General features: G+C 48.6%; 2 protein-coding genes across 6 annotated transcripts in view; both read right to left on the minus strand.

Annotated features, from left to right (window-relative positions):
* The window catches only part of LOC117586507 (cadherin-87A), a 74,553-nt gene extending 65,597 nt beyond the window's left edge, over nucleotides 1-8,956 (minus strand). The window contains exon 1 of one of the 2 annotated variants that reach the window (XM_034276634.1): nucleotides 8,640-8,956. In XM_034276634.1, the coding sequence (XP_034132525.1) occupies nucleotides 8,640-8,670 (31 nt within the window). In that variant the 5' untranslated portion in view covers nucleotides 8,671-8,956. Of the gene's footprint in view, nucleotides 1-7,192; nucleotides 7,482-8,639 lie in introns of those variants that run through there. The other variant, XM_034276635.1, reaches the window with a different exon arrangement.
* Nucleotides 8,957-10,052: 1,096 nt separating this feature from the next.
* LOC117585989 (putative mediator of RNA polymerase II transcription subunit 12) overlaps nucleotides 10,053-15,365 on the minus strand; it is a 33,242-nt gene continuing 27,929 nt past the window's right edge. For 2 of the 4 annotated variants that reach the window (XM_034275811.1, XM_034275812.1), the window contains exon 2: nucleotides 10,053-13,621. In XM_034275811.1, the coding sequence (XP_034131702.1) occupies nucleotides 10,649-13,621 (2,973 nt within the window). In that variant the 3' untranslated portion in view covers nucleotides 10,053-10,648. The remainder of the gene's footprint in view (nucleotides 13,622-15,365) is intronic. The other 2 variants (XM_034275813.1, XM_034275814.1) reach the window with 2 other exon arrangements.

Below are 15,365 nucleotides of genomic sequence, written 5' to 3' on the forward strand. Positions count from 1 at the left end.
AAGAACAGAAACCAGCACCTAAAACAATTCCATCTGCCGCAGCTAATCAGAGCACGCTCCACACCGAGCAGCCCACTGCGCACCCGCCTTAAGCTCCCTCTCTTCTTCACTCCCCCTTTATTCGCATAAAGAAGAAGCCCCCCCCCCCCCCCCACTCATTAACCTGCTGATTATTAAGCACAACGTTCAAAGGCGAGCGAGCAGAGTGGCAGAGTAATTGCAAGAGTTTAATGGTTTTCGCAAGCCATTTGCTGCTGCTCTCTCTCTCTCTCTCTGTCTTCGCATCTCTGGAAGCTGAACAGTATTAAGAGGACAGATCAGCCGAACGCCTGACGAAGCCCATATGGTGTGCATGCAAGAGAGAGCGGCAGGAAGAGCGGGGCTAATCAATTTTGCTGGATTTGCATTGTCCATTTTCTTTCGAAGGTGCATACACAAATGCAAGTGTATGCGTGTGGAATGCTGTTGAATTTCACTTTTTCAAGGGAACAAAATCTTCTTATCTCTTGTCTCTTCACTCACCTTCAAAATAATGCTTACACCCGCGTTTGTTCTGCTGTGGTTTTGACGCGCTTGCAATCTCTAAAAGATTTACATAGGGCAGCAAATTATCTAAATAAAGAGTATCAGGCTCTGCGACACTGTCCACCAGCATGGACCACCCAGTGCTGGTCCCTGTCAGCCCCGTAAACGATCAACTGTCTTGACTGACAGTTGACTAACTGGAGTATCAAGTCGGTGACTGAAAAGTGCCCGTCAGGAGGGTACAAAAAAATGCTGTTGAAACAGTGCAGGGGGGAAAAAATGACGGAGGCCCAAGAAGAAAGTTTGAACAATATTTTTGCTGAGCCGGCACAAAGTTAACGGGACAAGAATACGACAAAAAAGGGAAGAGTGACGAACGATGGTACAGAGAGTGGAGAGGTACTGAAAGATGAAGTGCGCTGGGGATCAAACAATTCGCTAGTTTACACCTTGGACTCATTTAATTATATTCATGGTGCCAGTCGAAGAGTACTCTCATTAGTCAGGAATCTCTCCTCTCCTTAAGGGCGTTTCCTCTCCCCTTTGTGCTCTGACTCCCACTGTCCTGTAACCTCTTATTATGGCTTGTGCCTACTCTCTCTCTCTCTCTTTAGCCTTCCCCTTTATTTCCTGCCTGTCTGTGGATGCCAAAGTTTTGTGCAATTTCTTGAACAAGTGACCCATAAGTTTGCTCGAGAAAGGGGCAGTGCGGGGGCCACAAGAATCCAGGGAAGAAATATTCCTGGTCTCTTCCCCATTCCGGGACACACTTCCTAATGAATATGCTGCCCTGGGGCATGGGCCCGGGTAGTGGTTCAGGTTCGGGTTCTTTGCTCTTCGTTTGTAGATGCTGGTAGTGGGTCGTCCGTTGTGCGGGGCGTCGTTTACTTAGCAAACTCGAACGGTGTTGGCGTATCCGTGGCTCTAATTGCTTTGTTAGACACCGTCGTTCGGTGCAAAATATGATGGCGGCAGTGCCAAAGGGGAGCAAACTGGGACTGGGAGGGACGACAGAGAGCTGTTGGGAAAGTTATTGCTTGGGCAAATGCAGTTTTACATACGAGACTTTAATTTGATCCAAAGATTGGCAGGCAGATGATATTATAAACTGTTTCACTTAAAGTTTCTCCCAAGAAATTAATGTTTTTCCTTTGGCTTTAATCAATAAATGGCAGACATTACCCCCTCGGGGAATCTTTAATAAGAGATCCCTCCCCTACGCTCTTTTTTGTGTTTATTTTCCGCTCACAAAGTTTACAAAGTAAAGCTTAGCTTTTGGGGCAAGCATCTTTCAGCATCATTCGCACACAAAAACTAGTCGGTCGACCCTCGGGGTGACTGTGAGAGTATCTGAGTGAGTGTAGCTAACCGGATTCGCACAAGTCTGAGCATGGCCCCCCAGGCTGGCAATTATAAATACTTCTCTGATGCGACGTCGTTTAACAGGAAAACATCACAGAACATTTGACTAATCTCCAGGACACCAGCGTCATGGATGTGTCAACACAGGAGGAAACTTGTCAGTTTTCCATGGGGGAAGGGGGAGGGGGGGGGGGCGACAGCTACAGAGAGTTGGTCCGAGGTCACAGTTGTGCCCCCGGCAATCTACTCGTGAAGTTCGACTTCATTTGACAACTTTAATGCAGTTCAAAGTCCGAGCTAGGAGCGTGGCGCGTACAGCGTACAGCGGACGGCAATTTGTGCAAAAAGTTTCTTATTGCATTACCGCCGCCTGACCGTTGGCTAAACATTGTTTTACATAACTGCTCCCCACGCCACAGCCACCGCCCATTGTCACTCATAAATGTTAAACAAATTGTTAAACCAACACTAGCTCCCGTACTCCCCTACTCTACTCTCTGTTTTTTTCATGCCACTCCACTGAGCGATGGAATGTCTCACCTGTTTTTGCCATGGATATCTGAAATTGTTCAACTGATTTTTATTGATCATTTCTTATAGACTTTCCGTCTGAAATGCATCGAAAATACTCCATTGTTTAAGAGCATTCCCACTTCAGTGTATCCCTGGCATAATTCCCTCAAATATTTGTTCGTTTTTTCCGTGTAATTTTAGTTGGAAAACTTGTTTGGTGTCGCTCCTTGCTCCATGTGGTTGTGGGACATCCCTATCTCTCTCGCTCTCCCTGGGGGCAGCTAGCACTCTTGCCTCTCGGTGTGTGGGGCATGCGACATGTTGGCATACCGCTAATTGTAAGTGAAATTAGCGGTTCTTTTGTTGCATTTGTTTTTGTTGTTTTTTTTGCTAATGAAAATTGTTTTAGCTCAGAACTTTGTGTCATTTCCACTGCTTCTCCCACCACCTAGAGGAAAAGTTTTCTATCCACCCTCTACGGAAAGTGGATGGAAATCGGATTCAGTGACCGATTAATCAGATTTCGTGTAATTCCAATCAGAGTTTGACTCCCGTTATGCGCATAATTAAAAATTACTTTACTTTCGTTTCCCTCTCCCTCACTCTCCGAGTCTTCCCTGCTCTGTGTCGCCATATGTCCGAGTCGCCACGCCCAGGCACTTGCCGCCCGTCGCCTCTGAAGCGGAGCAGACGAAATCTTCGACGAGAAGTGAAATTAATGGCTTTTCTATTATTTTGCGCAAAGTTTTCCGAAGCGCATTTGACGTTGATTGCATTTTTTGCACTGCCAGCAAGCAAGGGCGAAGAACATCAGGGAGAGGAGCACAGTGGCTAAAGCATAAAAGATAGAGCAGAGAACCAGAGAGAGAGAGAGAGAGAGAGGAAGCTTCTCCAAAAGTGGAATCACAGCTGCTGCAAAACTTGATTAACAATTTAGTGTGTGTGTAGGAGGCGAGGATACACGGAGGGACAGACGTCCAATTTGCCTTCGTCCCTCTCTTTGCCATTAACCGAAAAAAGCTAAAGAGTGAGTAAGAGCAGAAGTGCGGAGGAGAGGAAGAGAGGGAGATTAGTGGGCAGCACTTGCTGCTGCTTGTCCACTCTCCTGTGTACAGTTCATCATACGACACACAAACACACACACACACCTTCACACACTTGAGCATACGTTCCACTACGAGTGGCATTCGTACACGGTTTGATTTATTAGCTCTTTTTCCTCCTTCCACCGTTTGAGTTGTGTAGGAGGATCATAAATTCCGATAAGAAATTCCTCAAATTGCTTCGAGCACAAAATGCATCAGAAGATGAAAGAGAGAGACAGAGTAAAGTGTATTATTAACTGCAGATCTTCCCTCTCAAGTGTAGACTGATTTCGGCATTGGCTCTCTTATCGACTTGATCCAACGTGTAGAAGCTCTAGGAGGAAGCACAAGAGAGACACTGATCACGCCAAGGTGTATTTGAGGCACTTCCCGCTATTAAGCTCTTAGAAAAATAATAATTCACATTTATCTTGATCTTCTCTTGTGGATCCTTTCCATGCTGCACATTGTACTTTTACAACAGTCAAGAAATCTTTTGTTTCGTATCCGATTTTTCGAAGGAAATGCAGGGCAGACATCAGCCCCTTTCGGCACAAACAAAAAGAGTGAGGTGGAGGGGAAGAGGCAGCGTTAAGTTGCACAAAATGAACTTCCTTCCGGGCGCTGTCTTCCGGTCTCGCCTGAATGGTCGACTTCCACACAATCCACCGAAGCCCTTGCCCCGACATAGTCCGTCCTTCCTCCTAGGCGTAACCGACCGCCCGCCCACCTCTTACTGGCTGTACAGAAAACTTTTTCGGGGGCGCAATCCCAGACGGTCGAAAAACCACGACGCCAAAATCTAAAAGAACCAAACCGAAGCCCAAGGAAAACTTTAAGCTCATTTTAGCCTTTTACATATAAAGTTGTCCCGCTCCGTACATGTGTCTCTGTCCGTTCGTCTCTCCGTCTGAACGCCGCCGCCATCAAACAATACAAATGGCTAGGAAAAACGAACAAACGCTCTGCACATCGGCCCCAGACAAGTCTCCTCCATCCAGAGAGGAAGGCAAACCAGTTAATTTCAAAATTGTGAACATTACCAAAAAGTGCGATGTGTGAACGGGGAGTGGGCAATGGCAGAGCGGGGTTTCGGTAGGGGTGGTGTGATGGTAGAAGTGAACTCTGCAGACAGAGCAGTGCAGTGGCAGAGCGAGGAACTAAAGATGAGAGCACCACTAGGGCGTGAGAGCTTTCATATAAAATAATGCAATTGATTTGAGAAATTTTAAAAAATGTAGCAAATTTCCATCTTTTTCGTATTAAATGGCAATGCCAATCATTCCCTTCAACGTACACTCTTTCAGTAAGAATTCTAAACTGTATAATTCCGAAATTCCTCGTGATTCATTGTGTTATCACGCTGCCATCGCCACGAGACGTTCGCTCAGACGGCTGGACAATGGTTCGGCTTGATTTGATACGCCGCAACTAGTTCAAAACTACACAGCGGCTGCACCACACACTACACTGCACTACACTACACCACACACTACACACACTATGATACGAGAGGAGTGGGAATGGTAAATGCGTTCGGGAGTAGACCGGGTCGGGTTTTGGGTGCGGGCAGTGGGATAGGGTAGTGGTAGGCCTGGCCAAGAACAACAAAAGCAGCTGCCGGCAGTGTTGGCCACAAAAGCCGATGGACTGGTCAGCGGAGGGGCCATAGCTCTGGCCATAGAGCCATAGCCATAGCGTCATCATTGCCAAAGCATAAAACTTGTTTCTGTCTAAACATGGAACAGGCGGCGGCGGCACCCGGCAGCACCCAGACCCCCCTTGGCCCTGGCCCGGTTGCAAGCCAGTATAAAATATCTTCCGGCTTGGGCGATGCCAACAGCAGCAGCAGCAGCAGAAAACAGCAACAACTGCGGCACTTTGGACGCAGTTCCGTGGACTACGGCTTGGGCAAGTTTTCCATTGTTGAAAGGTTTCCCAAAAAAAAAGTATATCCCCCTGTGCTTTTCCTCCCCTCTTGTTGCAACAACGCTCGATTTCCATTTTTCCCATTGTTAGAGCAGAAGCAGAGCTGTGGGGCAGGGGCTCCCATTGGCATCGGCCTCGGCATGCATTAATATTGTGATTTGGAAATTACGAAATTCTCCAGCGACGGATAAAATTGAAGCATTCGCTGGCTGACTGGCTGGTTGTGGGATGTTCCCCTGATCTATTGTTGTTGCTTCTCCCGTCTGCTGTTGCTGGATCCGCGATAAATTTCGTTTGAAAAAGAATGCTCCAACAGGGAACGTGGAGCCAAAAGAATGTGATAAGCGGGTCGCTGACTGTGGAGGATGGAAAATGGTAGCTGAATGAGGACTTGCAGGAGGACTTGAGGAAATGCAACAAAACTGAAGAGAGATTTGAGATTTTGATATGAATGTAATCTAAACCCATAAATAAACCGAATGGAAACCCGAGTAACACTTTATGATTCCACAAAAAGCAAATCAATTATAAGTAAACAATATTCTATTATTTTTATTGATACCATTCTAAGAAACGAAAACGGTGTGCTGTAATTATATTTCATTATTAATACCATTCCATAATACATTCGCGTATGTGTTCCGTAACGTTTTTTCCGTCTTTCCAAATGGAAATATCATTAGCATTCGAACAACAACTGTATTTGCCTCATAATCACACATTTGTTTTGTGGCACTAATAGCTGAAGTTCCCCCCAAAAACCACTCGAAAGAGAGTGAGAGAGAGAGAGAGATCTATTAGCAAGACGAGTATCAGCGGAACTCTCAAACAAATGAAGTTCATTGCCATTAGATCGGGGTGTCTTTAACGGGGTTTATGGTCCATTAAAAGATCATCAAGAGAGGAGCCACATGGGTGATGAATCAATTTTTGTTTGGCAATGGCGAGGAGATTCCCTCGAATTTGGGTTAAAGTTGTGTTCGCCCCCTTCCACCTGTGCAACCCAAAAGCCCACTTACCCGCTTGACTGGCTCTCAAACACACCGATACACTCTCACAAATTCAGGGCAATTCATAATTAACATAATTGAGGGACACAGCACAGCGCATCGCAGCCGCCGTAGCCGTAGCCGTCGCCTTTGGATGTGTTTTTTTGTGCTTTGATGAGCAGAAAGCGATGCCCTGTTAAAGCACGACAGAGAGAGGGGCACAGGGTTACGACGATGGATGAGTACGACCCATAAAAATACACGGCAACAACAAGTAACTCTCAGGTGTAAGGGGAGAAAGAGAGGCGAGACGAAACAATATGTAATTTCTACGCAAAAATGCTTTCACATGGCCCTCCCGTCAGGCAGGCAGCGAGCGGGAGGGCGTGACAGGCAGCAACAGCAACAAGAAGGAGAAGGAGCAGAAGAACAAAAGCAGAAAATCCAAACAACAAAAAAACACAAAGGCTAGACCGACACTTTGATACTCTAAAAAATACGATCGTTACAAGAAACTTTACAACTTAAGAGAAATTAAAGCTAGAGAAATAAAGAGTTGCACACCCCTCTCTCCTCCTGCTAATGGAGAGTGTACATATATTTCTTAAGGGAATGCTGAGATATCTACAAACATTTCCATAAAATCATAAAATTCTTCTCTTCCATTAGGGTATGGCCCGGAGAAGACTGAGAAGGCGAACAAGATGTGGAAAATAGCAGAAAATAGACTTTGATGTAAATTGTACACCAATGCACCCTCACCCATCCATACACATGTATTTCACTTACCCACGACTCTGATGCTGATGCTGTTTTTTCTGCTACTGCAAAAAGATTCGGGCCTGACCGGTGACCCCAAGCCTGACTTGACGGCGGTCTGGCCTCCGCCTGCAGCTGATGAAATGCCGACGCACAAAATGCCCGCCGCTGGAATGTGGGGCCCCACCAAGGGTCTGGTCTGCTGACGTCGTGTTGCGTTTTGCTGTTATCTTTTACTTGCTCTCTTCTGTTTTATTGCTTGTTCAATGCCGGCTTCGCAGTCGCAGTCGCAGTCGCTGCTGCTGCCGCTGCCGCTGCCGCTGCCGCTGCCGCTGCTTTGACTTCTGCTGACACAAAGGTGATGTACTTTGGCTCTTCTTCGTTTTCGCACCTCTAAGCTCTTTCCTCTTTGTCGTTTTCGCACCTCCTAAGCTCCACAAGCTACAATAAAACTGCCGTTATTCATTGACGAAATGCCCTTCGACAGACACTCAATAGAGACCGTGCGAGAGGGGCACGAAGGGGGGCACACAAGCACACGATGAAATAATTCCACAATTAAATCATTCACTTTTTATTTTGAATATTTTGCAAGCTTTTGTTGTACGACTATATCACGGTCAACTGGTTTTTGGTTTTGGTTTTATTAATGCTGTCATTTCCACTATTTGCTGATGATTGGAAAAGCAAACAGACGGAAGAACGCTTTCCCGTCGCGTCGCGCAAAAGCAAAAGAAAATGCAGCAAAACGGCACGCGACGCACGTACACAATGGGAAACGTACAAAGGCAGATATTATTTGAGAGTGTGTGTGGACATTCCAATATCAAAGACAAATACGAATTCTTATATTGTCTTTGCCAATATGTTGTTGTTATACAAGTTAAGGAGTCTTAAGATTACTTATACGATCGCCTCAAGGAGGGGTATTCCCACTCTTCACGGTCACTCTCTTTGTGAGAAAGTCCTCACCTTGCTCTTACACACTTTGGGGGTCTCTCACGGTCTGGCAAAAGTCAAACGGTAAATTGAATTTCAGTCTTGCAATTTACGCTTCTCTCAATTAAATCATTAAGAGGAGGGCAAAAAGATTACGATTACGCCACCATCTAACGCTGGAACGTGCCCCCCTCTGGGGCTATTCCCCTTCCACAATTACACACTGTTCCGTCCCGTCTGTTCATGTGTGTGCATGTGTTTGTGCTTGTTTTTGTGTGAATTCTCAAAAATTTAATTACGCACCAAGTGCAATCGAAAGCAAATTACACATATTTGCAACTGCTTCTTGTAATTGAACGGCTATTGAAAGTAATTAAATGTTGCTTCACAAACACAAACACGCACACAATCTCAAACAGCAGCCGAAAAACCTGTCTCACACACACACACCTTTGAAACGCCCTATGCTGCGCCGACGCAACCGCGTCAGACAGAACCACTTCTCACTCAATCTCTTTTGCCGCCTGCTTGCTTTTACCTTTTTCGCTATTTTCTATCCAATGTAGCATTAATTTTTCACACGCTGCACGGAATAATCACACACGAATGTACGGGCAAACGTGCGCCCTTCTCCATGCACTCACACACACGCGGCGTTTACAACACACAATTTTTATAAACAAAGCCGCGCGACCGCCGACGCAAAATTTATAAACACAGAGCCAGCGCAGCGTCCGTCACGACCAGCACGGCACAAAAGTTACACAAGTTGTGATACTGGTTCCACGGTGCTTGCGCCGATAAGGGGAAACGTTGGTGGGGCACACAGAAACGTAGGGGTTGGGGTTCTGGGATGTTTTGGAGCACTTGTTGCGTTCCCTTTCGCGACCAGTGTGACCAATGATAGTTCGATTAAATATACCGCCTGTCCGTCAGAAATATACCGAAATATTCATACCTATTCGATTTTCTAATTAATATTACAAGCAAACCCAGACTCGCAGCCCTGAAACTATTACTTATTGATGAGACAATGTATGCTGTCTGTCTGCTGAGAACCGTATTTACTAGTTATATTAAGAGACAATACAACATAGGTGAAATTTATTTCCATCCGACGACCTCGTTTAGGTCACACACCATGCATTGCATACGTTTTTAAGTATTTTCGTGTCTTCCAGTATTTTTAATAATATAATAGCTTTCTGCATTCATTGGAGCCTGGGACGAATTGATTAATTGAAAGCACTTTAAAATCCCGCTTTCCCGAGGTATGTATGTTGCTACGAAATATGTTGCTAGAGGGGAACAAACGAACTTAACCCCATTAGCCCGTATGTACTTCACACGCATTGGAAAGTAAACTCATGCGCCACCTATGCGTTTAATAAATGAACCACGATGAATTTGCTGGTTTGTGTCTTAGCTTAATGTGTAGTTCGCATGGAGCGCATGGTGACAGTGAAATGAACTACGATTTAGTTCCTCATTTAACCGATACGATTGAATTTGAATGATTCTTTTGGCACTGTACATTCAAAATTCCATGGTAATCCTGCAAACAACCCACCCATCATCCGATGGAAATCAAAAGATATCGTAATTTTTTTTTTATCAAATTCTTTATATTTGCTTGCATTTTTATGGTTTTTTTGTGTTTGTTTTTGCTTTTCTTTTCTCTTTTTTCGTTTTATAAAACTTTGTTTTAAGTTTTTCTTTTTGTGGTATTTTGTTGTTGTTGTTGTTGCATCCGCTTGCATCTTGTATATAAATAATAATACTTATGGCCTAGGTATAATAGTAAACGTTTCTTTCCTTTTCTTTTGTTTTCTTGCAATTATCAATCTTCAATTTTTTCTTTTGTTTTCTTTTGTTTTGTTGCTTTTGCCATAAAAACTCCAACCAAATATTTGTTTTATTTTCATTAATTGATCGTGTGTGTGTTGTTGTTGTGTTTCTTTCTTGCAAATTACTAAATTGGTGTTTTTGTTTTGGTTTTTTAGTGATTTCTTCATCCCTATCTCTCGCCTGGCAAACAACAATTGCAACTAACAAAGCTAATAGTACATTCCTAAATATGCCTATATATATATATATATATATATAATCGCGTTCTTGTAGTTACATCTAACATTTCTTCTCCTTATTTACACTTACAAAAATTAGCTAATAGTTTTGCTTTTTGCTTTTGCTTCTGCGATCTGTTCTGTGTCTGTCTGGGGGTTTTCCTTTTTCCTTTTTCACTTAGCTCTTCTTCTGTGTTTCTCTCTCTGTGTGGAAGGAAGAGGTGTGTAGAGGGAGGAGGTGTACATTTCAAGGGATATTGTATAATTCATGCACTTTCACAACCTGAGCATAATTCTCTCTCTCTCTCTCTCTCTTTCTGTCTCTCTGTTTCCACTGTTTCACATTTCAATACTGCTTGGAATTTCTATTGGCCTGTCGGAGCTGGTGGGGGCAGCATGACCAGCACGCCGCTCCCCCACCGCCACCAGCACCGCCTGTCTGTGTCGTCGCCGTCGTCGTCGTCGTCGTTTACAACTGATACTAACTGCCGACCATAATGTGGGCGGGTTGCTCCAGTTCGTTGTCGTGGTGCAGTCGCGCACTGGCCACTGGTCCGCTGAGGCCGCTCTTGAAGAGCTCGTCCGAGGAAAGCTTGCAGCTGGGCACCAGCTCCGTGAACTCCGACCCGAGGCCGAACTCCATGTCCAGGAATCCGTACTCCCACGTATTGGCGCCCGCACTGACACCCGAGCTGATGCTGCTCACATACGACGACGTCAGGGAGTGGGTGGCCGAGGAGATGGTCGACAGGGTGGTGAAGGTTGCTGTCGTGGATGAGGCGCTGCTGTTTGAGCTGCTGCTGGAGCTGCTGCCGCTGCCGCTGCTGCTGCTGCCGCTGCCGCTGGAGCCCGCCTGCACCGTGGTAAAGCTGCCACTGAAGGCCAGCGTGGAGGCGGTGCTGGAGGCTGCTGCTGCCACAGACACGGGTACTGCTGTGGGCGTGGCTGCCGCTGGCAGAATGTTGAACAGATCGTTGTTGTTCAGCGGATCCAGCGCGGACTGGGAGCTCAGGCTGAGCACCGAGCTCCAGTTGATGGAACGCGTCGAGTCATCGTCCGCATAGCCCGAATCGCTGGTGTCGCTGCTGCCAGGACTCACTGTGTTGCTCCCACTGCTGCTGCTGGTGTTGTTGTTGCTGCTGGGCGAAGTGCTGCCACTGCTGGTGGCACTGCCACTGCTTCTTGGTGGCAGGCTAAGGCTGGAACTGTTGCTGGAGGCATTGGAGGAGCTATTACTGGGTGCGCTGGAAGCTGCTGAGGAACTGCTGTTGCTGCCCACAGGACTCGCGGCTGTTGTTGCCGCTGTTGGTGGCTCTGCTGCTGCTGCTGTGGATGTTGCTCCTGCGGATGCTGCTGCTGCTGCTGAGGAGGTTGTGGGGCAGGCGGGAAACGGTGTGGCACGTCCAGATTGCGACTCCCGAAAGGGATAATGATCGTAGGGATGTAGACTGCTCCCGCTCGTTGCTGCTGCTGCACCTCCCGCTGCTGCCCCAGCTGCCGCTCCTGCAGCTTGGCTGTTGCTCGCTGACGTATCACAGTTGTTGGCTTGCCCCTGGAATCCCGACACTCCCACAACTCCTCCTGCACCCCTGTAGGCCGCAGCTGGCTGTGGCTCCAATCTCTCGTGGTAGCCACTGAGTTGCTGCTGCTGTTGCGGCTGGAAACTCAGCTGCTGGTAGTGATCCATGTTGGCCAAACGCGCACAATTCAGCACTGGGGCATACTCCAACTGCTGCTGCTGCTGCTGCTGCTGCTGCTGCTGCTGCTGCTGGGCATGTGGATGCGGATGAAGTTGCGACGCTGGCGGGGATTGCTGCTGCTGCTGATAGGCCGGATGATATTGCGCTGCTTGGGCCGCTGCTGCTGCTGCGGCTGCTGCTGCTGCCGCCGCCTGCTGATGGTGCTGCTGCGCCGCCTGATGCAGCTCCTTGGCCTCTGCCTCGATCTCCCGATCGATGCGCTTCAGGGTGTTGCAGATGAGCACCGATCGGTAGAGCGACTGCTCCGACACCTGCCGGAAGCGGGAGAGCTTGAACATCGACAGATTGCGTATCTTCAGGCGAGTGTCCTTGTAGCAGCTCCTGTTGGCGCTGCACCAGCCGCCGGCGCGACCGTCGCAGCACCGCTTCAGGGGCAGACCATGCAGACCAGGCAGACCAGCAAACGGAGCCACTGGCGCCGTGGATGGAGGCGGACTGATGGGCGAGGCGGCTGTCGACGGACTGCTGGCCACTGCCGCGCCCGCCGCACTGCTGCAGCCCAGATCCAGGTACGATTTGCCGTTCTCCGCACAGCGGATCGTCTGCTGGGGTGCCGCTGGCTGCTGCTGCTGCTGCTGCTGTTGCTGTTGGGGATATGCGGGTGCCGCTCCACTGGGACTCGCGCTATCGTAGAACTGCTGACCCGAGGGCGAGGTGGGAGCTGCCGATCCTGTGGTCCACTGGGGTGGGGCGAATCCTCGAGGCTGCTGGGGTTGCTGCTGCTGCGGCTGTTGGGGCGTGGGCTGCGTCATGTGCTGGGGGCCTCCGGTCCGTGAGCAATTCTGCTGTGGGAAGGGCTCCGAGTAGTAGTTGGGCTGCCGACTGCCATACCCGGGGGCATAGCTACTCCTCTGCTGCTGCTGCTGCTGCTGCTGTTGCACCACCGCCTGTTGGTGGTGCTGCTGCTGCTGCACCACTGCCGCTTGCTGCTGCTGCTGGAGGGGATGGGGATGGGCGGCTGGCAGCTGGTGCGGAAGCGGATGTGGCAGCGGCACAAACGGATGATACCGCATGGGGCAGTAGGTGGGTATGATGCTCTCCTCCTCCTCGTAATCATCCTCAAAGTCATCATCGTCATCGTCCAGCTCATCGGCACTGAGGAGCGTCGTGGCCAGCGTGGAGCGTGTGGCAATGCTGCCCCACGGATCGCTGGGCACGGCCACAGCCTGCAGCTTGGAGATGCAATCCTCGGCACCCCCACCAATCACAGACGGTGGATTGCTGCTGCTGCTGACAGACACCGAGGCAGCACCGCTCCAGGGCTCACAGGGCACGGCGGCCACCACCTCCAGCTTGGCGATGTTGTCCTCCGGGATGGCGGCACTTGCCGTCGGTGGCAGTGGCACCTCCGACTGGCTCTTTACGCTAGTAACTTCGCTACCATTCGTGAGGGCGATGCTGCTTCTGCCGCTGCTGCTGCTCTCGAGCTTGGACTCGGCATCGACAATGATGATGTGATTGTTGTTCGACTCCACCACAGTTGTCTCTCCCTGCTGCTGCTGCTGCTGCTGCTGCTGCTGCTCCTCTTCCAGCGATTCCAGGTAGTTGTTGTTGCTTATGGCCCATTTGTTGGCCTTGTGGGGGGGCGGGGCACAGTTGCCCGTGTAGGTGGTGTTGGCATCCTTGCTGTCAAAGGTCAGCTCATGCTTCCGCTTCGTGGCGGCTGTTGCTTGAAGACCCATCGCTGAATTTACCTGCAAAACGCAAAGGAGAGACTTTTGGTTAGAAAATTGCCGCCAAAAAGCAAAACAACACGAAATGCAAAATCGAGGAGCAAGCAGCAAGGAAGAAGACATCTTTACTTTGTATCATAAATTTCTACGCACAAAGGACACGCAACAGCAAAAAACAACAAAAACTTATCAAGAAAATGGAAAAGCACCATGGAGCACCCCTCCCCCTGTGTCTCTCCACCCACTCAAAGGCGAGGCAGAGCAAGAGCCAGGCAAGAGCCGCATGAAAATGAAATGGAAAATGCCAGGCAACAAACAGTCAAGCGGCAAAGTCGAGGAGTAGTCCGCCAGTCCGCCTGTCTGTCTGTCCGTCTGTCCGTCAGTCAGGATGCCACCCTCCTGCCCATGCCATGCCCTTCCACCCACTCCTTCTGCCGCCACCCACACCCCGTTGTATGCTGTGTGGCATTGCTCATCGGCGTTTCACTGCCTGCATGCGACTCGTTTCGACTCGAGAAATCTTCTTAAAATAAAACCCAAGAGCGCCCAAGAAAGAAAGATAGAGAGCGGTGTGGGGTGTGGGGTGTGGGGAGGTGGCAGTGTTCGGGCAGAGGGGGAGAAAGCAGTGCGAGTGTGGGATGATTGCCTTCGACTGCTGCTGCTGCTGCTCTTCTTCTTCATTCTGTTGCTCTCTCTTTTCCCCCCATCACAACTACCGCACATTTATTGTGCTGCCCGAGAGCATTTTTCTGTTCTCAGATGTTCCATTCGTTCGCGTTTCGTTCTTTTCGAAACTATTTTTGGGTTTCTTTCTTTCTCTCAGATTTTTTTTGGAACTTTTGCATCGAAGAGTTTTTTTATGGATGAATGGGAGTTTCCTTTGCTTAGGATATTTGGAAAACTAACGAATATTGGGATGGATAAGTTTATCACAAATTTGTTGTATTACTCAACCGAGTGATCCGAACTTGCAGGAAACTTGTTTGATGGATTCAATATGGAGTTACTTTGAAGGAAAGATCTGCTCTAATCGATCCTTAAATATGAGCATTGGCCATGCCCTAATCTTCCTGTAACCCTCTGTAATATCTCTATCTACATTTGTGCATCCACCTCTAGTTCTCCCTGCTCTCTGCTTCGTTAATCTCCATCGATCTGAGATCTCTCTGTCACTGCTGAACACTCCACCAATTTCGAAACTGCCACTCATCTTTCTCGGACCGAAAGACTTTCCCCCTTTTTGCAGTGTTGCCACCCTTCAGTCAACTCTATGGCTAGAAGCACTCGGTCTCTGCTCTCGGTCTTGTCTCCCTTTCAGTTTTTCGAACATCTGTGCAGTGAACGACGGGACGGGACGGGACGGGACGGGCTCTGGCTCGGGCTCGAGCTCGGGCCTTTGGCTCTTTGTGAGGAACGGATCGGCGTCATATTCATAAGGGTTGCCATATGCTCGCATATTTTGCCTTTGCCTCTGTGCTGTTGCTGCCACATATTGCTGCTGTTGCAGTTACCATTAGCATTGAGGGGAAAATCATATAAGTACGGACCGGACCGAGCGCATCGTCGCCACGGCTGGCTTTGGCTTTGGCTTTGGGGTGAGTTTTCGTTTTTCAGATATCGTCATCGAGGTTGTCGTCGTCGTCGTTGTGGCTGAGTCGCATGTGTTTCGCATTTTTCCTTCCCTCTCGCAGTGCCTGCCCTGGTCCCTTGCCATCTTGTTTGCCTTTGACTGCTGTCTGCCGTTCCCATTCTCGTGCCCGTTCCC

Source organism: Drosophila guanche, unplaced genomic scaffold, assembly GCF_900245975.1.
Source record: "Drosophila guanche unplaced genomic scaffold, DGUA_6, whole genome shotgun sequence".
NCBI lineage: Eukaryota > Metazoa > Arthropoda > Insecta > Diptera > Drosophilidae > Drosophila > Drosophila guanche.